At 40.3% G+C, this 22,795-nt stretch overlaps 1 protein-coding gene across 14 annotated transcripts in view; it reads right to left on the bottom strand.

Annotated features, from left to right (window-relative positions):
* The window catches only part of DMD (dystrophin), a 2,228,404-nt gene that overhangs the window by 82,081 nt on the left and 2,123,528 nt on the right, over positions 1–22,795 (bottom strand). For all 14 annotated transcript variants that reach the window (XM_061410475.1, XM_061410469.1, XM_061410467.1 and 11 more), the window contains 3 exons: positions 19,720–19,921; positions 17,495–17,580; positions 15,352–15,509 (listed from right to left, as the gene is read on the bottom strand). In XM_061410475.1, coding sequence (XP_061266459.1) covers positions 15,352–15,509; positions 17,495–17,580; positions 19,720–19,921 — 446 coding nt within the window. The remainder of the gene's footprint in view (positions 1–15,351; positions 15,510–17,494; positions 17,581–19,719; positions 19,922–22,795) is intronic.

Below are 22,795 nucleotides of genomic sequence, written 5' to 3'. Positions count from 1 at the left end.
ATAATAATTTCAAAGGACATTACGTGGTAGGTTGGGAGTTGGGGGATTTGCCACGGTTCAGAGTATCTTTTCAGTTTCTTTCCTGTTGTGCTTTCCAGAAACCCTTTGGAACTGAAGGGCTGGGCTTCAAATGGCTGCCAGGGTGTCAACCTGAATACTTACTTTTCTCTCAGGCTAACAGTCAAACCAGTCAATTCTAAAGGAAACCAACCCTGTATATTCACTGGAAGCTGAAGCTCCAATACTCTGGCCACCTGATGCCAAGAGCCGACTCACGGAAAAGCCCCTGATGCTGGGAAAGACTGAGGGCAAAAGAAGGGGGTGGCAGAGGACGAGATGGTTAGATGGCATCACTGACACTGAGAGGGTTTCCCAGCAAGCCCTGCTCCCCAACTACCATAAACACACACATCATATTTTAAAGAGAAGGTAACTGGCATCCTCATTGTCAGGCTTTTGAAAAACCATGCCAGTTCTTAATAAACTGAAAAAAATTAGTATAGAGAAAAGCAAACATTATGGAAGAGACTGTACCCAGTAGTTCTCAGATGATAAAAAGGAACCACCTTTTGTTCTGGAAACAATACTTGTCTAAACCTCCTTTGTTTCTCTCCTAGGTTGCAGGTTATTTAGAGACAGGAACTATGTTTCTATACCTTCCATGAAGGTTTGGTGAATTTAATGATGGGTGGGAATTAAACTGTGATCATAATAAACAGTAATAAAAGGAAGGGTTATAATATCTGAATGAGGTTAGAATTTAAAAAAAAATCTGCATAGGCATCTTAAAGAGCAAAAAACAATAAGTTTATAAGGGTTTCTAAGAAATAGAAGACAAAATAAGTTTCTTTTAAATAGTTTTTAAAGTTAATGGCCTCTGTTGGCTTGTCTGCTACGTGCAAAAGGCTAATCCATAGTCTATTTCTGGATTTGGAGAATACAAAGAATCATCCAGACCAACATGTCAGTAGTGCTGAGACTGAGAAACTGTGTCCCCATGTTAACAGCTTATATTGCCATGGTTTATGTGTCAAAACTAAGAAACCAACATGGGTCCACTATGATTAACCAAATGCTACTGGGCACCTAATAGGCAGGCAGCACTCTTCTGCAACACAGAAACCGAGAAGCTATGATAGGCCTGTTCAATCACTGCCTGTGAGACAGGGTACGCTGGTTAACACTGTGGAGAGACAAATGAGATGCTGCTTCACACCTATCAGAAAGGCTACCATCAAGAACACAAGAGAGAGGCATTGGTGAGGCTGGAGAAGAAAGAACACTTGTGCACTGTTGGTGGGAATATAATTTGGCTTAGCCATTATGGAAAACATTATGGAGGTTCCTCAAAAAACTAAAAATAGAACAACCATGCAATCTAGCAATTGCACTTCTAGGTATATAGCCAAAGGAGATGAAAACAGGATATTGAAGGGATATCTGCACTCTCATCTTTACTGCAGCGTTATTCACAATAGCCAAGATGGGTAAACAACCTAAGTGTCTGTCAATGGATGAATGGGTAAAAAAAAGACGTTCAGTTCAGTTCAGTCGCTCAGTTGTGTCCGACTCTTTGCAACCCCATGAATCGCAGCACGCCAGGCCTCCCCATCCATCACCAACTCCTGGAGTTCACTCAGACTCACGTCCATCCAGTGATGGCATCCAGCCATCTCATCCTCTGTCGTCCCCTTCTCCTCCTGCCCCCAATCCCTCCCAGCATCAGAGTCTTTTCCAGTGAGTCAACTCTTCACATGAGGTGGCCAAAGACGTGGTGTGCATATATATAGGAGAATATCACTCAGCTGTAAGATGGAAATCCTGCCATTTTTGACAATATAGAAGGGCCCTGAGGGCATTATTCTATGTGAGATAACTTAGATAGAAAAAGACAAATACTGTACGATATCATTTCTACATGGAATATAAAAAAGCTGAACTCCCCAAAACAGAGTAGAATGGTGGTTATGAGAGACTGGGGGTAGGGGAAACAGGGAGATTATCAACTTACAGCTAGTAGATAAGTAAGTTCTAAAGACCTAATGCATAGAACAGTGATTATAACCAACAGGACTGCATTATAAACTTCAGAGTTGCTAAGAGACTAGATCTCAATTGTTCTCACCACAAAAGAGAAGTGGTAATTACGTGACGTGGGAGAGGTGTTAGCTAACACTAGGGTGGTACTCATGTTGCAATATATGTGTCAAATCAACACACTGTACATTAAACTGCCAAATGTTTTATGTCAATTATACTGCAATTAAAATTTTTTAAGGTTGTGCATTAAACTTATACCAGGGTATATGTCGATTATACCTCAATTAAAAATTTTTTCATCTAAACATATATATTTACCTATTACAGAGAGAGGGAAGAAAAAGGACTAGTAAATTTCAAAAAGCCCAAACCAGAAGTCACAAGGGAACATGCTAAAATTGTAGACCTTGATTTGAAATCAGGGTGCTTTTCAAATAGAAACTCCACGTAATGCATCTCATGACAAGTTACAGAAATCTATTTATTCATGGCAAATAATTAACTCAAGCAAGGTTAAAGCAGTCAGCTAGTACAAGTGTGTGTGTGTGCTTTCATTTATTCAGTAGAGTTCCTGTCTATTTAAAAAATAACTAAATATTACATGCATTCATATGCATGAATAGAATTTCCAAACATTCTTATTGAAAGAATAAGGTAAATTTATAGAAAATACTGGGGACAAACCACAGATATTTCAAAAAGGTTAATCTCTCCTCCCAGGCCATTTTCATCTGTTTTCACTAGTAAAATGTTCCCTTTCAAATAGCCATTTCAAAAAGCCATTTCAATATCGCTGCCATCGTTAATAGGTTATAGCATTAATAGCTGACAACCCAACTTTTCTGGCCCTGATTGCAAAAAGCCCTAGTGTTAGAAAAGATTTGCTGAATTTAAATTGATCACAACTGTTTCATGAATTATAGTCTGTACACAAAGATTTAGAACTACAAGGAGAACAGCTAGCTGGGGTCACACGGTATAGGACAGGCAGTTCCTGACTGTTCCCTGAGCTGTTATTACAATTTCTTTAACAACCTCTAAATCTACCAAGGGCATCAGTGGAATATTTTACATAAGAGAGAAGTCTGAACTAGCAACGAACATAAAAGGAGGAACAAGAACAAGTTGTAAAGAATATTAATGATGCTTCTTCCAAACGATCCCAATTTTTATGAAAATCAAACGAATGCTAAAAAAAAAAAATCTGCGATAAAACTATATGAAACCTGCATGTAACAAATAGAACAGAAGGAAGGTGGCATTTTGATCTTCTTAGACATAAGATCCTTGTGTTTTACATTTGGGTTGCTGAGGAAACTCAAGTGTAGGGCCACCAGAGATCATTTATATGAGGCATCACATGATGTTTTGTCACTTCTTGTTCTTAGTCTAGGCTACTTCTATTCAGAGAATGGTTGGTCTTATGTGAAAGGCCACACTACACATATAAGACTGTTTTCTGTATTTTGCATCTCTGTTATAAGAACTGTTATCCAGAAGATCAGCTAAGACTTGGCTGATAATGACCAAGCTTTGAAATATACAGCGTAACCCATATCCCTTTCTGCTTTTTCCACTTACAACATTTAGCATATAATCAAAGCAACCTGGGGATAAATAACTCTTGAGGTAATCTGTTTTGCTTGATGTTACAGATGAAAAAAGGCTCAAAGAAGTTAAGAACACAGCTCAAGATTATCTACTATTTTCAGACTGAAATATGTATGCTTAAAGGAGTCTACATGGGTGGACAGAAGTGATATCTGAAAGGAACATACAGGCTGACTTCCAAAATCTTTTGAAACTTCAACTCGTCCGAGAGTGTGAGAGGCTCTGATATCTAAATACGGACAACGTGAGACCATGCCCAAGTACCAGATTGTGAACTGAATTTTGTGCTGGTCTACTGAGAGCTACATGAAGGTACAAGTGAATACTCAAAAGGCACTGAGATAAATGCATGCTCCTATCTCTTCTGATCGTTTCCTTTCCCTCCTTCTTTTCAGCATTATGTATTTTTCCTCCTGGATATTCATTGGAAGGACTGATGCCGAAGCTGAAGCTCCAATACTTTGGCCACCTGATGCAAAGAGCTGACTCATTAGGAAAGACCCTGATGCTGGGAAAGATTGAGGGCAGGAGGAAAAGGGGGCGACAGAGGATGAGATAGTTGGATGGCATCACCGACTCAATGGACATGAGTCTGAGCAAGCTCCAGGAGATGGTGAAGGACAGGGAAGCTCGGCATGCTGCAGTCCATGGCGTGGCAAAGAGTTGGACACTAATGAGCGACTGAACGATGACAAGAATCTTTCCTTCTGGCATTTCCCAGGAGGGTCAGTGTTAAAGAACTCGCCTGCCAATGCAGGAGACTCAGGTTTGATCTCTGGGTAGAGAAGATCCCCTGGAGAAGAAAATGGCAACCCACTCCAGTATTCTTGCCTGGAAAATCCTATGGACAGAGGAGCCTGGTGGGCTACAGTCCACAGGGTCACAAAGAGTCATATACAACTTACTGACTGAACAACAACAATCCTTCCTTCTACTGTTAGATGTTATGACATATATGAGCTGCATGGACTGACAGGTCAATTGAGGTAGTGAAAAGGAAAAAAAGAAACAGAAAAGCCTATGGGTTTCTCAATCCTTATTAGCACATGAGTCATGTTATATGATTTGGTCCCATGAAAGAATTGGCTGATGTGGAAATGTATTTATCAGACATATGCTTAGCTTATACTGCTATGGGGGGAAAGGATGGTCAATTCTATGCATTTGTGTTTTCAGCAACATCATGGCAAATATGGTACCCAACGGCAACTCAGTCAGGAGAAGTGCCATTCTTTGTACATGTACAATTACCATGGATGTCCTCAGTGACCCTCAGAAAATTAGAGGGGGAAAGTGCAGTTCTTCTCGACAGAAGAAAACCAGCTAACACATGCAGAGAACAGGGCAGAATTAGAAAACTGCTATTGGGCAACCACCAAGGTAATCACTGAATTAGGAAAGGATCATCACCAGAGGCTCACACCATACAGTGAAAGGCTATTGAGGAATAGAATGCTCAGAAGTGCTCAAAATATCACAAAAATGATTTTCTAATTACATAGGGAAAAGGATACTTTTATAACAGCAATATCTGACTGATACCACCATACCATTCATTCTTAGCATTATCAATAAGAACCAACATGAATCTCATCTAAAGAAACAACCAGAAGACTCCAGAATATGGGACTTTCTCCCATATTCTGCCTGCACTCTTCAAAAATGTCAATGTCACGAATGAAGACACAAAGAATGCTGGGCTACTGTTCAGATGAGGTGAAAGGACACAGATATGATCAGCCAGTGACAGACAAAGACCTTGACTGCATCCTGGAGGAAAACAACCAGAAATAAGAGACATTCTGAAGGCATGGGGACATTTCAATGTGGACTGTATGCTAGATGGTCTTGCAGAATCAGTGTTAAATTTGTGTATAGTGACAGTATTGCACTTTTGCAGGAGAAAGTCTTTTTATAAAACAAGATGTATGGTGAAGTGCTCAGGGGTTTATATTTTATGGTATGATGGCCTTTTGCCTTTAAATGGTAAAGGGGAAAGATGTGTTTGTGTGTCTACATTCAAAGCCATACATACCTGGGGAAAGTGAAATGTAAATGGGACAAAAATGCTAACCAGGGTGGAGAGACATACAGGACATATGGGTGTGGATCATACTATCCTTCCAACTCTTCTTTGTTCTTGAAATTTTTTCAAAATAAAACACTGGCACTCCTTCCTGGGGGTAGGGGGGCAGGCAAGGAAGTCAAGAGTGTAAGAAACTGGTGACTGTGAAAGGGGAGGGCGGAATGCATTAATATCAATGGTATAAAATGTGAACGGCTCTTTAGGACTAGTTTCCCACAAAACACAAACCAAATGCCAAACTGCCTTCCTCCCTGTTCCTGTAGCTTCGTTGTTCTAACGCGTCCCCCACGCACTCACACACACTTGGCAGACATGTGCTTTGCCCAGATACCCAACTGACTTTTCAGCCATAAAATGAGTTGAAGAAGCCCCACATTTACAGAAATATTTCTTGTTGGAAATCAGGATTAAGAGGTCAACAGTTGTGTTCATGAGACAAGAAGAAGTAAGAGGCTTCCTGTAACTGCTGTCGTCGGTAGAAATCAGGTATTTTCTTTAAAGTTCTGAAGATAATGAGCAGGTTGGAGGCCAGCAGTCATTGCTCTAAATATTCATCAAGGCTGTGAATCACCCCTTAAAGAGAAAATAAGCCTGAACACTAACACATGGTGATTATCCACTCTTCATTTACATGTTCAAGGACAACTGTCCTGACCTAAGGCTCCCCGCTCCACCTGACTAATAAACCAATTAATACCATGGCTCCCAGGAACAGAAGCACAAGTTTTAAATCTATGCAAATCTGTAAGTATATGCAACGTTATTAATTTATGCTAGAGAGTTCTTATTTAAGAGAAAACTTTCACAGGTTCATGGTAGAGCACTCATATCTGCCCGGAGTTATCATGGTATATACCTTTCTCAAGTCTGTATCAGGACACATTATGCTCAAGAACAAGATCTAACAGTAATTCTTTCACAGCTGCCTCCTACAATTATTTAAAATACAGGTAAGGAAAAGGTATAAATATAGAAACAGAACACAAGAGGAGTAGTTTCGACAGACTGGGAACAGGCAGGGTGACCACAAAACAAGAGGAAATTTTAGGGACGATGGAAATGTGGTGACAAAACTACACACATTTGTCTAAACTCAGAAAACAATTATTTTGTATTTTTTAATGTAGCTAAAAAAGAAGCAAATCAGAAAAAAAAAAATTTCCCTATTTTATCAAATGTCAACCCCCTCCTCAAAAACCCAAAGAAAAATACAAAACAAAACAAAAACCCACCTTTAGCTGTTAATGCACCCAGACATACTAAGGACCCTAGATATAAGATAAGGGTATCCCAAGATTTTTGCACTTTGATTCATCTTACATAATCTATGTAAAAAGAAAGATTTAAATAAATCCATTTTACAAGCCAGTGACAAAGATGGGAAAGAAGAAAACGGTAACTGTTGAATTCATGTCTCCTTGTTTCCATGAGCTTTAGGGGTACCTATCAATGTGAATTAGAATTAATGGTGAACTAATCAGAGGGAGTCCAGAATACTCTTCCAAATGCAGGTGTGGCTCTCAAAAAAAAAAAAAAAGGTTTTTTCCATTAGAACCTCTGCTTCAGCTTTTGTAGGAAAGGGGGGGATACAGGAGGGAGGGCAGAAGGATGGAAAAAATTGATTCTAACAAAGACTACTCCTTTAGAAGGGTGAAAAGGAGAAACAGAATGACAAGTGTTTTTCCTTAGTAAGAGGTATATAAATGAAACAGGTTTCAATTCCATTACAAACCTATCTTTAAAAGCTGGTGGAAAAAATACCTATCACTCCACATGGAGAAATTTAAGCACATAAACCACAACATATTAAATGGATAATTATGAAGGTAAACTCACCAAAGCTTATAGTCAAAACAGAAAAAAATAATGGCAATAAAAACCAATAGTTGACTCAAGATAATGCTAATAATACCCTGACAAATGATTTTCTAAAAGTTTGCAGGAATTCTAAGTGTCCATCAGCAGGCCCAGTAGAAACTTGGTGATGCTACCTCTGCTTATACATATTGCTTATATATACACCAAGTCCTAGAAACTTATACCATACCCATCAGTCCAAGCAGGTGTAAAAGGAATGTCAGTGGGACCACGGGTCCATATTTTGATTACTCAACAAACAGCCCAAAGAAACCTAAGCAAAGTGGAATTTTTAGGAGTTATTTTAAGGATGGAAAATATAAGATGTGATCAACTGGCATAAAGAAGGCTGTCAAACTGGTTAAGAAGTGTCTTGGCATGGTATTTTAACACCATTTCAAGATTCTCTAGAATCTAATCTACAGATGCTTAGTTGTGGGCAAAAGAATTGTTCATCTTGGTTGGCTATTCTCATGTTAAAAGACACTTTGTGCGTGCTAAAGTTGCCTCAGTTGTGTCTGACTGTTTGTGACCCTATGAACTGTAGCTCACCAGGTGCCTCTGTCCACTGGATTCACAGGCAAGAATACTGGAGTGGGTTCCCATGACCTCCTCTAGGAGGTCTTCCCAACCCAGGGTTTGAACCCGTATCTCTTATGTCTCTTGCATTGACAGGCAGGTTCTTTACCACTAGCCCCATCTGGGAAGCCCAAAATACACTTTAGATAATCATAACTAAGGCTCAGTTAAGCACCTACTGCTTCCCTGGTGGCTCAGAATAAAGAATCTGCCTGCAATGCAGGAGACCAGGGTTTGATCCCTGGGTCAGGAAGATCCCCTGGAGAAGGAAATGACAACTCACTCCAGTATTCTTGCCTGGGAAGTCCCATGGACAGAGGAGCCTGGCAGGTTACGGTCCATAAAGTCACAAAGAGTCAGACATGACTAAGTGAATAACATGTGCCCACCTCGCTAAGTGCCCCACCTGTATTAGCTCATTTAACCCTCCAAAGTGCTCCAGGTACTTAGGGGCCAGGAAGCTCAAGAAATGTGTCCAAGGTTGCACACCCAGCAAATAGCAGAGCTGGTATTTGAATCTGGGCAGTCAACTTCAGGACCTACATGCCTAACCACTCTGCCACTCACTACTCCAGATGTCCTGCAATGATTTGTTATTTACATACACATACACACTTGTTCTCAACAATTGAGGCTGTAATTTATTCTCATTTCTGTATTAGAGCAACTGTGCTGAGATGATATTCATTTTTGTCATACGAATATAAAAATCCAGAGGACAGATGAAAAAGCAACTTATTCATTTTGAATGCATAAATACAATGGGAGGCAGAAAACAGATGTAAAATAAACAGATTTTGACATGCAAGCTCTTGCAGGTGAAGCATATTGAATACAAACTTGATGCTCTCAGTTCTATCTAAACAATGAAGTCCTTAAAATGTTTACAGAAGAAGATGCTACAAAGACTACTGGGGGCGGGGGGAGGTGAGTACCTCTCACGGCACTGCCAAGGACCAGTTTACAGATACGTGACTCTCTCTGGAGTCACTTAAAAGTGTGAAGTGCTTCCCAACTAAGAGGAAACTTTATTTGATTTCATCTGGAGGTAGAACTTAGATACCTGTAATTGGGATTAGAGTATTTTCAATAAAGAACATAGAATGTGAGTGAGTGTGTGTGTGTGTGTGTACATGTGTTGGGGTAGGAGTGTTCATTTATCCACATATCCTATTATAACCTAAAATTCATATAAAAGACTATTTATAAACACTTCCTTAGTTCATTCTAGTATTTGAATTGGTTATAGCCATTTATTTCTACTCACATGGTTTAGCAGAAGGAAATACTAGCTTGGAACACAGGGAACTTGGGCCGGATGTCTCATTCTGACATAAATATAATTGCAGAATGAAGAATATATTCACTCTGCCTTTCTGGGTTTCAGTTTTCTCATCTGAAAAAGGAGGCATGTGGACAATGTCTTACGCTCTTTAAGGTGCTCTGTGTGACTCACTGCCAGGAGTAGATCTGGCCTTCCCATGGTCGCAGGATCAATCTATTCTGTCAACAGGGATAGTTTCATGGAATATGAGAGCCAATCAACCCGATGATGCATTAATTGAAGCTGTATTTCCAAAACAAACTAGTTTCAAATCCTCAGGTCTACTACTGCCCAAATGAGTCATTTTTCCAGTACACATGTTGACTGTCATATCCTTTGAAGGTAGAAACAGATCTGTTTCCCCATTTAATATCAGTGAAGATACTACTGTCAAACCCATACATTGATAGTGAATTTTCTCTTTTAAAATTCATAGGCATGACTTCATTTCTGGGCTTCATGGATAAATACCTTGATGGACCTACACTGATTTTAAAATAGGCAAAGCGTTTTCTTTGGACTTGGGGATTTATTTTCCTCTTTCTTTTAAAAAGTTTTTGTGTTTTTTTTCCCAGTATTTTTTATGGTGGTAAGATACACATACTATAAAATGTACTATATTAACCACTCTAACTGAACAGTTCAATGGTATTAAGTATATAGGAAACCTATAAAAAGATCACCCAGCGGGCACCACATGTGCAAACACCACTCTCCTCCTGTGTCTGCCAGGCCCTTCTCTTGAGCCAGAAGCTGACAGTTACCAACTTGTAAAGAAGGAAGTTTTCGAGTCGGTGACAAAAAGACAAAGGACATAAAAAGAGTGTAGACTGAAGTCAACTTCTTCTGTGAGGCAGGGAATGTATTTGTAAGAGAAACAAGTACTTTTACTGCCGTTCACTTCCTGAGGCTGGTAGACAGAGCAGCCTTTGAGCGCCGGCATGCTCGAGCCACCAGCCCAGCCTCATTCCCAAGGTCTTAAACGCTTCAAACAAAGGGCAGAGGGCATTGTTCACTCCTGCTATCTTTCCCTACAGCAAACACTGAATTTTCATGCAACCCGCACAGCTTCCAAAAGGCAAGCTGACGCCAGAGCTGAGGAAAAGGCTGACGGGGAGAGGACGCCAATTCTGAAGGAAGAATTCACAATGGATCTGTTCAAGCAGACTGCCAGTGACTAGCAAGGCGAGAGGGTCTCCAAATCTGAGTCATATAAACCTTGCCCAGCTCTGTACCTACAGAACATGCCCAACATCCTTCCAGCAACATCCGGCTTGCCAATACTCAACGTCTTAAAATGAGGCATCCTCTTCTCCCCAACGCTCCTATGTTCCCTGTTTTGTTATGGCATCTTGTGTTTTGGCAGAGACCTAGAAAATATGCCTGTTATTTCACCTTGGGAAGCTGGAGAGTCTTAATATCAAAAAGAGTGTACTGGGCTTCCCTGGTGGCTCAGGGGTAAAGAATTGGCCTGCCAATGCAGGAGATAGGTGTGATCCCTGGTCTGGGAAGATCCCATATGCTGTGGGGCAACTAAGCCCATGCGCCACAACTACTGAGCCTGTGCTCTAGAGCCTGGGAGCCGCAACTACTGAAGCCCACGTGCCTAGAACCTGTGCCATGCAACAAGAGAAGCCACCGCAACAAGTCACTGCAAGGAGAAGCCCCCATTGCCCCAACTAGAAAAAAGCCCATGCAGCAGTGAAGACCCAGCACAGCCAAATATAAATGAGATAAATAGAAAATTTTTTAAAAGAGTGTATTTGGGGATGAGGAGGAACATGACCCAGCGGGGAGGAGAGGGAAGTGCTCGCTGGACTAGGAATCAGACTCTCCCACCAGCTGAAGAAATGCAATGCAGGGGCCACTGATAAACTATTCACGTACTGAAACAACAATAAAAACAACCCTGAACCCAAGCCTGCCAATTCTATTCTCCTCAAAGGGTTGGGGAAGATTAAATGAGAGAACTGTGCAAACAAAGCTTAAAAAATACTATCATCAGTAGCAGTCATAACAATATTATGTACACAAGCATGGTCAGTACAAAGAGTAGCAGTGAGAAGCTGTTACTTGGTAGTGAAAGCAAACCATGGGCAGCTATGGAGACAGATCAGGAAAGGTCTGAGAGTGAAGCAGAGAAATCAGGAGCTATTCCGTGAACCAGGGAAAGAAATGGGAGATTTCTAAGGATGGGGTCATACAGCGATTGTGCGTGCTTAGTCGCTTAGTCATGTCTGACCCTTTGAGATCCTATGGACTGTAGCCTGCCAGGCTCCTCTGTGCATGGGATTCTCCAGGAAAGAATACTTGCTACTTGCCTGGAGTGGGTTACTATTCCCTTCTCCAAAGGATCTTCCCAACCCAGGGATTGAACCCAGGTGTCTTGCATTGCAGGCAAATATTTTTACTGTCTGAGCTGCCAGGGTTCTAATGCTGAAAATAGAGTGTAGCTGTTACAGGGATGTGGTGAAACAAGAGGCAGCAGGTGAGTGAAAAAAGCAGGTATCCCACAGCAGAATGCAACGGGCTGACAGGGACGGACCTGGCTCCTGATGAGAAGACAGCCCAATGGAAAGCAGAGTTTCTGCTCAGGAGCCTCTGGTCCTGACCACCAAGTTCAAGACAGTCAAAGGCTAGAGCTTACTTCTTCACACCATGAAAGAGAAATGGTAATTCTATGACCTGATAGTGCTAACTACTGCTACAATGGCAATCTTATTACAATATAGAAATGTATCAAATCAATATGTCCCAACCCTTCAATTTACATGTTATATGTCAGATTAAAAAAAAAAAAGACAGCAAGAACCAGAGTCCAGGGGAGGTGGCAATGTCAGTCCTGCAAGGTAATGAGATAATGGTTGCAGCGGCCCTGAGGCCAGCCCACCTGACTTCAAGGCAGGAACCATCACTGAATACAGATGGTTGTCAGCAGGTGTGTGCTCTGACCCTTGCACTCAGCCCCCAGTCACACGACACACACAACTGTACACATATATGTGTATATGAACACTCTGTGTGTGTGTGTTTCACAGTAAGACTGTAAAAAGTCACTGAAACTTGACTAAAGAGAAAACAACACTGAGGGAGAAAAAGTAGGTCACTGCAAGTTGTTTTGCAATAGGATTTGGAAAAAAAAAATGAATCTGGATTATTTGTGGTCATTCATCCTCATTGTATGGGAGTTACTTGTGTCTATGTTCTGGAGGAGAAATGCTAATACAGCAACACATAAGAAAAAACCCAGAGAAAGTGATAGTCTATTCATGTTTTGGGAGATTTGAGTATGAGGTGAAAAAAAAATACATGTATTTCTCCACATCTGTTTTACTTTTGTAGTTAATTTGCCATAATTTGGGCAAAACAATCCGAACAGTATATGTAAGCAGTCTTCATATATGTGCATTTCTTTAATCTGCCCAGTTAACTATTAAGTGAATGCTAAAACTGCTTTAAATGTGTAAATATTCTGCCAACAAAGCCTTCTATAGTTTTATCTGAGTCTGTGGTAAGACTATATACAGGTCTAGCCCAGTTACTTATTCACCTAGTTCTGTCAGTAATGAGATTAGAATGGAATGAGAAACCCCATACATCTGTAGTTCTTAGGATTTAAAAAACGTTAAGAACACTGCAAATAATGTACAATTGCAAATATCTCTTCCTTGAGTACTGGTGGTATTACAAATTGGAGCATCTTTTGACCAAAAGCCATGTGGTAATACTTATCAAAAGCTAGAAAACTGTTTATATCTGATAATCCCATTCCTGAGAATTTATCCTAAGGGAAAAACTTGAATCAAAGAAAAGAGCTAACTGCATAAAGATGTTCACTGCAGCATTATCTATCTTACCAAAAAGGAGGAACAACCTAAATGTCTATCCATGAAGTGACGAGGCACTTGGGAGGAAGAGGATATTTGCAGGGACATGGATGATGGTGCAGAAAAGGCACTGGAGCAGGATGCAAAAGAGAATGGACAGGAGTGTGCCGACCTACTGACACACATGAATGGAAGCATGAACCTCCAACTTGGTTGTAAGCCTACGGAAGGGCAGCATGCAGCCCTTGGAAGAATAGATGAATGTCAAAACTACAATCAGTTCAGTTCAGTTGCTCAGTCGTGTCCCACTCTTTGCAGCTCCATGAACTGCAGCACGTCAGGCCTCCCTGTCCATCACCAACTCCTGGAACCTACCCAAAATCATGTCCATTGAGTCAGTGATGCCATCCAACCATCTCATCCTCTGTCATCCCCTTCTCCTCCTGCCCTCAATCTTCCCAGCATCAGGGTCTTTTCAAATGAGTCAGCTCTTCGCATCAGGTGGCCAAGTATTTGAGTTTCAGCTTCAACATCAGTCCTTCCAATGAACACCCAGGACTGATCTCCTTTAGGATGAACTGGTTGGATCTCCTTGCAGTCCAAGGGACTCCCAAGAGTCTTCTCCAACACCACAGTTCAAAAGCATTAATTCTTGGGCGCTCAGCTTTTTTCACAGTCCAACTCTCACATCCATACATGACCACCGGAAAAACCATAGCCTTGATTAGATGGACCTTTGTTGGCAAAGTAATGTCTCTGCTTTTGAATATGCTGTCTAGGTTGGTCATAACTTTCCTTTCAAGGAGTAAGCATATTTTAATTTCATGTATGCAATCACCATCTGCAGTGATTTTGGAATCCAAAAAAAATAGTCAGCCACTGTTTCCACTTTTTCCCATCTATTTGCCAAGAAGTGATGCGACTGGATGCCATGATCTTCGTTTTCTGAATGTTGAGCTTTAAGCCAACTTTTTCACTCTCCTCTTTCACTTTCATCACAGGCTCTTTAGTTCTTCTTCACTTTCTGCCATAATGGTGGTGTCATCTGCATATCTGAGGTTATTGATATTTCTCCTGACAATCTTGATTCCAGCTTGTGCTTCATCCAGCCCAGCATTTCTCATGATGTACTCTGCATAGAAGTTAAATAAGCATGGTGACAATATACAGCCTTGACATACTCCTTTTCCTATTTGGAACCAGTCTGTTGTTCCATGTCCAGTTCTAACTGTTGCTTCCTGACCTGCATACAGGTTTCTCAGGAGGCAGGTCAGGTGGTCTGGTATTCCCATCTCTTGAAGAATTTTCCAGAGTTGATTGTGATCCACACAGTCAAAGGCTTTGGCATAGTCAATAAAGCAGAAATAGATGTTTCTCTGGAACTCTTGGTTTTTCAATGATCCAGTGGATGTTGGCAATTTGATCTCTGGTTCCTCTGCCTTTCCTAAAACCAGCTTGAACATCTGGAAGTTCACAGTTCACATATTGCTTAAGCCTGGCTTGGAGAATTTTGAGCATTACTTTACTAGCGTGTGAGATGAGTGCAGTTGTACAGTAGTTTGAACATTCTTTGGCATTACAATAGGAAAGCTTAAAAAAATGATAGCTGTGTTAACTGTTTACCAACAGTTACTGAAAAGAAGGTTATGATGACAGAATTAGGTTAGGGAAAAAAGTAAGAGACCATGAAACTCACCTACAGAGGTCATTTTCTTGTTTTACAAAGGATGTCTTTGGCCAGAGATTTCTTTCTTTCCTAGCTGAATCACTGCAGATTCACGTTCCCACCAACATCCTAGGAGCCCGTGTGGTTCTGGCTCTGGTCACAGACTTCTTTCCCTTCCTGTGCACTGTCCTCTCTCCCCAAACCCACAGTTCCAGAAGCCACTGCCCACAGAGGTTTCAAAAATCCCCTACCTACCTGCCTATGGGAGAGCTAATGTGAGAAACTACAGTTCCGTGGTTTTTCCATTAATTCCCAAAATGCAAAAGAATAAATAGGCTACTCAAGAAGGTGAATAACTTACGAATTGGAAGCAGCTCCTGACACTTGGCTCAATGTTACTGCCCCCAAAGGATGCAACTTCACCCAACTGTCTTGGGATTTGGATAGAGTCATGTAGAAGGAGGCCCAGTCTGCGCTGGTCACAAAATCCTGTTGAACTGGCCACTTGCTTGAAAAGGTCTACAGGAGGAAGAAGAGAATTCCAACAATCAAAAAGTAGCACCAAGTAGATGCCAGCACAACTAAACCACCTACTCAATTCCAGTACCAATTCTCAAGAGGAGAGAGGGGTTCCCTACTTGCCCAGATGGGTTGCTTCTACTGTACACTAATCTGCACATTTATTACTTTTATGGATCAAGTTAATCACCACTGTGTATATATGAAGTGTGACAATGTTTAAGTAAACTATAGCCCTGTAAGCAATGAGAGTTTACATACAGTTCTGACATGTGACTTTTTCCTAAGCCAGAACATAATCCTTTGGAAAATAGTTTATATATAGGACATGACCTCCATCATACAATAAATGTTTTAGCATTAAGAAACATAGAGCGGGCCCAAAGAGCTATCCCCTGTGGACATCAGATCCCAGAATATATCAAAATCGGGACCACACAGCAACTGTGTGCTAGAAATGGGTAGAGCAGAAGAGCAGCCCCTGAATGACAGCAGGTGCCCCAAGTAGGTGGATTCACAGAATGAATGAATGCACTGAACACTTGTAACAGCTTTTGATCTCAGAAATCTAATTATTTTAATCCTATCTTATATTTAAATAAAAGTTGCCAAGAAAGTCAATCCATGAAAGCTTTTCCTACTCATATGCATACTTTAAACTTTCAGAAATTCAATGTTTGAATGGGATATTTATTTCAGATAGCAGTGACAACACTTGAGATCTCCCACACACCAACCCCCCAGCTCTCCAGTACATCCACAAAATTTCAAAATTATGAATTACCTTCAAACATCCCAGTTTGAAGTTAATATTTTTTGTTTGGCCAACCTCCAACCTGTTCCCTCTTAGTATAATAGTTGAAACACAGGCTGGAAGCGTCCTTGGTTTATCAAGTAAGTATTATGATGTGCTGGTACTTTACCATTAGCAAGCTCAGAGTAAAAGCTAACCTACAACAAGTAGCTACAATATTTAAAGGACGAAAGCCCACAGAAATATTCTGTTTCATCCAAAACATATTTTCAAACAGCTAACGAAAGCTGTTCTTTTTTCTTGGGTTCTTAGGATGAGAAAAACTCAAGTGGAAAGTACATAAAAGTGAGAGCTAAAACAGCTTGTGTATTCTGTGGTTTACTCCTAGGGGGGAAATGAGCAGTAGGACACAGAATGGCTTGGGAGGAATTCAATCTCTTTTATCTTCTGCCTATCCTTAAGCTCAGCACATCTCTACATCCCTGTGTGGCTAGGCCTTAGGGGAAAAGAGAAAAGACAAGATATACTAGGTTTGTTTAATATTCCTACCGAAAAGATTTCTCATGAGCATTTAAAGGGGAAAAACAAGTACATGCCTTCACAATGGGAATGAACGGTTGCTTCGTCACCTCAACCATCCCTCTGCTAGCATTTGCTTTTAATTTGGATTTACAAATTTTACACAGAAGAGCCCAATGGCTAGTCAAAAGGAAATTCTGTAAGGTGATATTTACCCTGTAAGAAATGGCAAGCTGTCTCTCAAATAATAAAACGTTAATCACATCACAGAATTGGATATGTCAGTACAATTCGCAGTAAGATGATTATAAAATAAACAAGGTTTGTTGAACATGAATGCCAGATAGTACTCTTTAAATAAGAATCCAAAGATGAGGCATGTGCATGGATTAAACCTTCACATTTATTTTTTCTGACTTAGACAAAGGGGTTAGGAAATCAGACTTTATCCCCGAGGAACATGTGTTTTATTCAGACACAGTCGATGTAATGTAAAATAATACTCGTACTGGAGAAGCTAATCCTCGTTCTCTACTTAAATACCTACAATTTCATGTCTGACAGAGAACGGCACAAACCAAATTTTATGCCTGTCTAAGAGCAGTTTTACATCTTACACGAGGAACCTGCTGTCAGTGAAGAACACTGTGTCATTCCCCATCTAGAACTGGGGTAATTAGCCAACATTAATAAAAGGGTACACATGACTTACATCTGTACTTGTCTTCCAAATGCGCTTTACACAGAGAAATGATGCCAGTTTTAAAAGACAGGACCCGGATCCTCCCTGTTCGTCCCCTATTATGAATAATCAAAGCAGAAAACAATTACTGACACTTTCTTGAAAGATAAACACTTCTTAGTTAAGGGAAAAAAAAAAAAAAAACTTGGATGTAGGAACTCTATTGACCATTGTTTTATTAAGATCATTAACGTTTCTGAGTTCATTATCTATTTGGCTGATGACCTAGAATGAAATGGAAATCTGACCAACTTGACCGGTGAACATTTACCAAGTTTTCAGTTTCTAAAAGACCTTACTCGAATGGTAAGCATTTCTCTACATAAAATAAGAAAAAGATTCTTTTATTTATCTTCGGAGAGCCACCTGGGTTTAAATAGATAAGGGGAAGAATTACTAGTATGTGCTAAGCAATTTACCCACTTTGGTTACTGAAGCCAAAAAATTACCAGCAACTAACTGTTCTGCCCTCTTCAACACTCATTTAGCTTTTCATCAGATTGCCTCTTACTGAGAAGAAAATTAGTCACTTCAGGCCACAAGACACATAGTATAAAATATGAACATTTATCTCTATAAGAAAAAATATGATACAATCTATTAGAGGGCATTGGAACAGATGATCTTAAGGAGCAATTTTAAAATATCCTATTGCTATAACAATGTTTTAACATACATATGCTTTTACTTTGCATACAAATTTATTAACAAGTTCATTGTATCCATGGGGAAGGCACAAGTTTTTCATTTTGTAAAACCTGTCTTTTGATCATTTTCAGCTTTTGTTATGAAAAACAACTGAACCATATATCCTGGTTCAAAAAAAAGTCTATAGAATAACTGCAAAGGATAGGTCTCAAGAGTGGTTACTTTTAGTGAACAATATGCTCAGCTTGCAACTGGTATAATTTACTAAATATATTAGTCAAACAGAAATCCTGGGTCCTAATACATTCATGAAAAAGTATTATCACTGGAAAGTTTTTACCATTTTCCCTCTTTAAAAAGGCAAATCAAAAGTTTCACAAATTTTATACTGTAACTCAGGTCTTCAAGGAGTTAACATTGTCCCCAAATAATTTTCAGGCATAGAGAAGGGAAGTCATATACTCAGAATTCATTCGTACATCATCTGCAAAGAAAATGGGTGCTGAAATATATTTGAGGGAAGACCTGAATAGAAACCCTTCTCAAAGCAAATGTAAGTATAATCTGCAATTAAAATCCGACATGATCAAGGGCTTGGTAGATAATGATGAGAATTCAATAGCCTTGGAATTTAACAAGCACTATCTTAGCAAAATAACAAAGAAAAAAAAGGTATACATTTTAATCCAGGAGGTAGTAGAAATCTACAGCAAAGGCAAAACTAAAATAGTTGCTATGCGACTCCTTTCAGAAAAGCTTCCCAGATTTCTAAATGCGGAATATGTTCTTGCTGACATGTGAAATCAGGCATATAATGAGTTTGATGTCTAAGAAGAATTCAGTTGAAATTAAGACCAATTCCTGCTGATACCTTCCTCAGTTGTCTTCATTAAGCTCAAGACAAAACGGGGGGGGGTGGGGTGGGTGGGCAGCAATCCCAAAGATAAAAACAAGCACTCTCTCAGATAGAGGGATGAATGGAGGTGCCAAACTAAAACTTCGTCAATCCTTATTTATATATATTAAAAAACAAAAACAAATAGAATTCCTCGGTTTGAGGATCTGAATTTGCTGCATTAAGGGCTTTTTTTTTTTTTTTCATAACCATTCACACTCCTCTGCAAAAATCTCTTGAGTATCAGCTAACACTATTTGGAGCTGGGGACAGGAGTGTCACACCTCCAGGAGCCGCACCCAAAGAGGGTGGTCAAGATACACAGGCTAGCAAGGGCAAGAACGAATGGCTACACACTGACTCATCCTACTACTGGAAAAATGAGTATCTCGAGGTTTTGTCTGCTTTCTAATCTGAGTGCAATCTACATCCTAGTTTTTTACCTCCCAGCATATCAAAACGTTTTTTTGGTTCCATTAAATGCAAAAATGTTTAATCACAGGGATAGCATTTGGTCACACGGCTTCATGAAACTTTCATCCTGAGGACCATATTTCTAGACCAATGCCCTACTGTGATGCTAATTACACCGTCACCGTTCTGTAAACTAAGCCTCCCGTGGTAGAGTCTGGAGAAAGCCTGCCATACGTACGTATCATAAACATTCAGCAGCCAATTGAGACACATATCCACGCAGAGAGGGACGTTGACCAGATTGTTGTGCTCTTGCTCCAGGCGGTCATAAATAGTGGTCAAACAGTTAATGATCTGCAGGATGTCCATGGGCTGGTCGTTTTGCTTGAGGTTGTGCTGGTCCAAGGCATCACATGCGGCTGACAGGCTCAAAAGATCCACTGCAAGAGCCACAGAACATCATCGGTCATTTCAAGGGGAAAACCCTCTGTCACTGTTTCTGATGATCCTAGTAGGACAGTCTTGTACCCTTCAGTGAACACCAAACCCGAACCCTACCCTCTCTTATTGAAGTGTCTTCTTCCCACCCCTTGGCTATGAGTTTGATGAGTAAGGTAAAGAATCAACCTGCAATGCAAGAGACCCTGGTTAGATCCCTGGGTTGGGAAGATCCCCTGGGGAAGGGAAAGCCTACCTACTCTAGTATTCTGGCCTAGAAAATTCCATGGACTGTGTAGTCCATGGGGTCGCAAAGAGTCAGACACGACTGAGCGACTTTCACTTATTCACTTATTCACAAGCTCAGAGGTTGTTCTGAAGTCTCACTGGCAACGGGTGAAGAAGTGAGTGAAGAGACAGTACTTATGTTGTAACTATTGGGCAATTTTGGGGAATTAAAGGGACCCATAGTGTTCTATAGGAACAGAGTTATTTCCACCCAAATCACGGGGGGAAAAAAAACTGTTTTACTAGAGATTTTCAAAGGTTCCTAACAGTACTTTCTTGTATTAGTATCAGAGAAGGTCAGTTTGATTAATCTGTATGGTTAGGGTTGTATAAACTCGATTTCCAGCTATGCATTTATAATGATTAAGTATTTTTCTCCTTGAAATATCAGTCACCTCCTAATTTCTCTTGCTACACTAACACTAGGTGAAAAATACTCAACGTCACTAAAATTTTCTATAGACAAACTAAATAACTGCGTCACCTATCCAGTTTTCAGATGTCAGGCTCACTTGTTTCTCCTTTCACCTACTATGTGTTTCATGCAGGAGATGCGTGAAATTCGATTCCTGGCTTGGGAAGATCCCCTGGAGAAGGAAATGGCAACCCACTCCAGTATTCTTGCCTGGAGAATTCCATGGACAGAGGAGCCTGTTGGGTTACAGTCCATAGTGTTGCAAGGAGTTGGACATGCCTGAGGCAACTGAGCACAGCACAGGACAAGAACTTTGTAAGTTTGGTGGGAAGTGGGAGGTTTCCATCATCTAAGGTGGTATTTAATGGTATACCAAAAGACAAACATATCAAAAGTGAAACCTCAACCTTGTCCAACATCAGCAAATCATAAGCTTTACTACCAAGGGTCCCAGGAAGATGGTTTTCTCTAAAGTCAATTTATTAGCCAAATTGAGAATGCAACAGCTTTGCTTTTATGAGACCTTATACAGCTAAGCTCTGGTCTGCATTCTCAGTCCTTTGAGAGAGAAAGAGAGAGCCAATGGTAATTAAGTAAATTTCTCACGCATCCTGGGGGAGGAGGCAACAAAATTCTAAACATAACTTCAGATAAACACAGCCATGCCAGTCAGTAAACAGGCTGCCCTGTACTAAACAGATGCAAATTTAAGGCTTTAATGCATTTTCCTAGTTACTGTTTGTGGCTAGTTCTAATTAAATGTTAAGGACAAAACCCCAAAATAGTGGTTAATACCTGTGTAGGTTAATACCTATGTACTGCACGTTTTTCTCTTTTCAAAAAGGAAAATAGTACCCTTTTGAAGTTTCCCTGGAAGCATGAAGAGACCTCATGGTGGATGCAAGTGTTTTTGTTTTTTTTTTTCCTTTGTCTTTCATCCCAGTGAGTAAAGCCCTCTATGTCCATGGACCAGTCTCCCTACAATACCCTGATGGAGCACTCATCCTATCAAAGCAAAGCTCCCCACTCTTTTGCTTAAAAATACTCTCAAGATAAAGGAATGACCTCTTTATATGGAAGCCGAGACTGTGTTTCAAGTGGCAGAAAAAACATAACTTGATTTGAAATGGAGGGAGGTAGGAAAAAGAAAACAGATTAAAAAAAAAAAAAACAATACAAGGAGGTAGGGGGACAGGAGGAAGGGAAGGCTGAGTGGGGACTGTATGGGAGACCAGAGAGAGACAACTTTCATCCTCTCTGCTATGTGCATGACTTCCTCTCAGGACAGGTTTTGAGGTGTACGTAATCAGCACACCATTTTCATCAGCAGAAAAGAAGACCAGACTTCCTCCAAATACCAATATTCCCAACATGTTTCTTTACATATTGAGGGAAGCAGTGGGTGGTTTGAAGTTTCTCTACTGGTTTTTTGTTGTTGTTGTTACTTTCCCTTAATCATGATAGATATTTTGCTTTATATCCATGGATATAAGAGCTAACAAGTGAGAATCTGTAAGACTCACTTTGGTATGAAGAGTCCAATTTCCCTGTGTGATGGACATGAACAACCAACAGCAAAATGGCATTTCTTCTCTTTTTATGGGGTCTACTCTCCTCTCTGTACAGGTGAATGGGTAACACACAGAATAGGAAATTAGGAGCATCAGTAGCTCCAGAGGGGTGCAAAGCAACTGCTCCAAAATCATAGGAGCAGGAGATGACATAGTTGGGATGAGAAATACTGTGTGGTGTGCTCTGCTAAAACCAAATGTCATTAAACACGATAATGATCCATCACAGAAGACTGGAGAACACATTTTCCTTAAATTAACATATCAAACAGAACTCCACTTTCACGGAATAATTGGTAAAAGACTCCTATTGAGGTATATACAGCCAATACCATGGACTTGCAAAGACGTGAGAAAATCAATAGGGGCAATGTAATTGCCACACAAACATATACTTAACTGTGTGAAATGAGCATCTTGGAGAACACACTGGCATTTTTTTGATGAAACATTAAACATAATGATTAGTTGTTTCCAGAAGCCTCAACAAGCAACCAGCAGCCACAATTCTGTGAAACTATCTGTTTACCTCAAGCTAGGAATTTCCATTTAGGGGAAGAATATATCTCCTTTAGTGTATTCGCTAGGGAATATATTTCAAA

Source organism: Bos javanicus, chromosome X (assembly GCF_032452875.1).
Source record: "Bos javanicus breed banteng chromosome X, ARS-OSU_banteng_1.0, whole genome shotgun sequence".
Lineage (NCBI taxonomy): Eukaryota > Metazoa > Chordata > Mammalia > Artiodactyla > Bovidae > Bos > Bos javanicus.
This window is presented reverse-complemented; position numbering and strand designations above follow the sequence as displayed.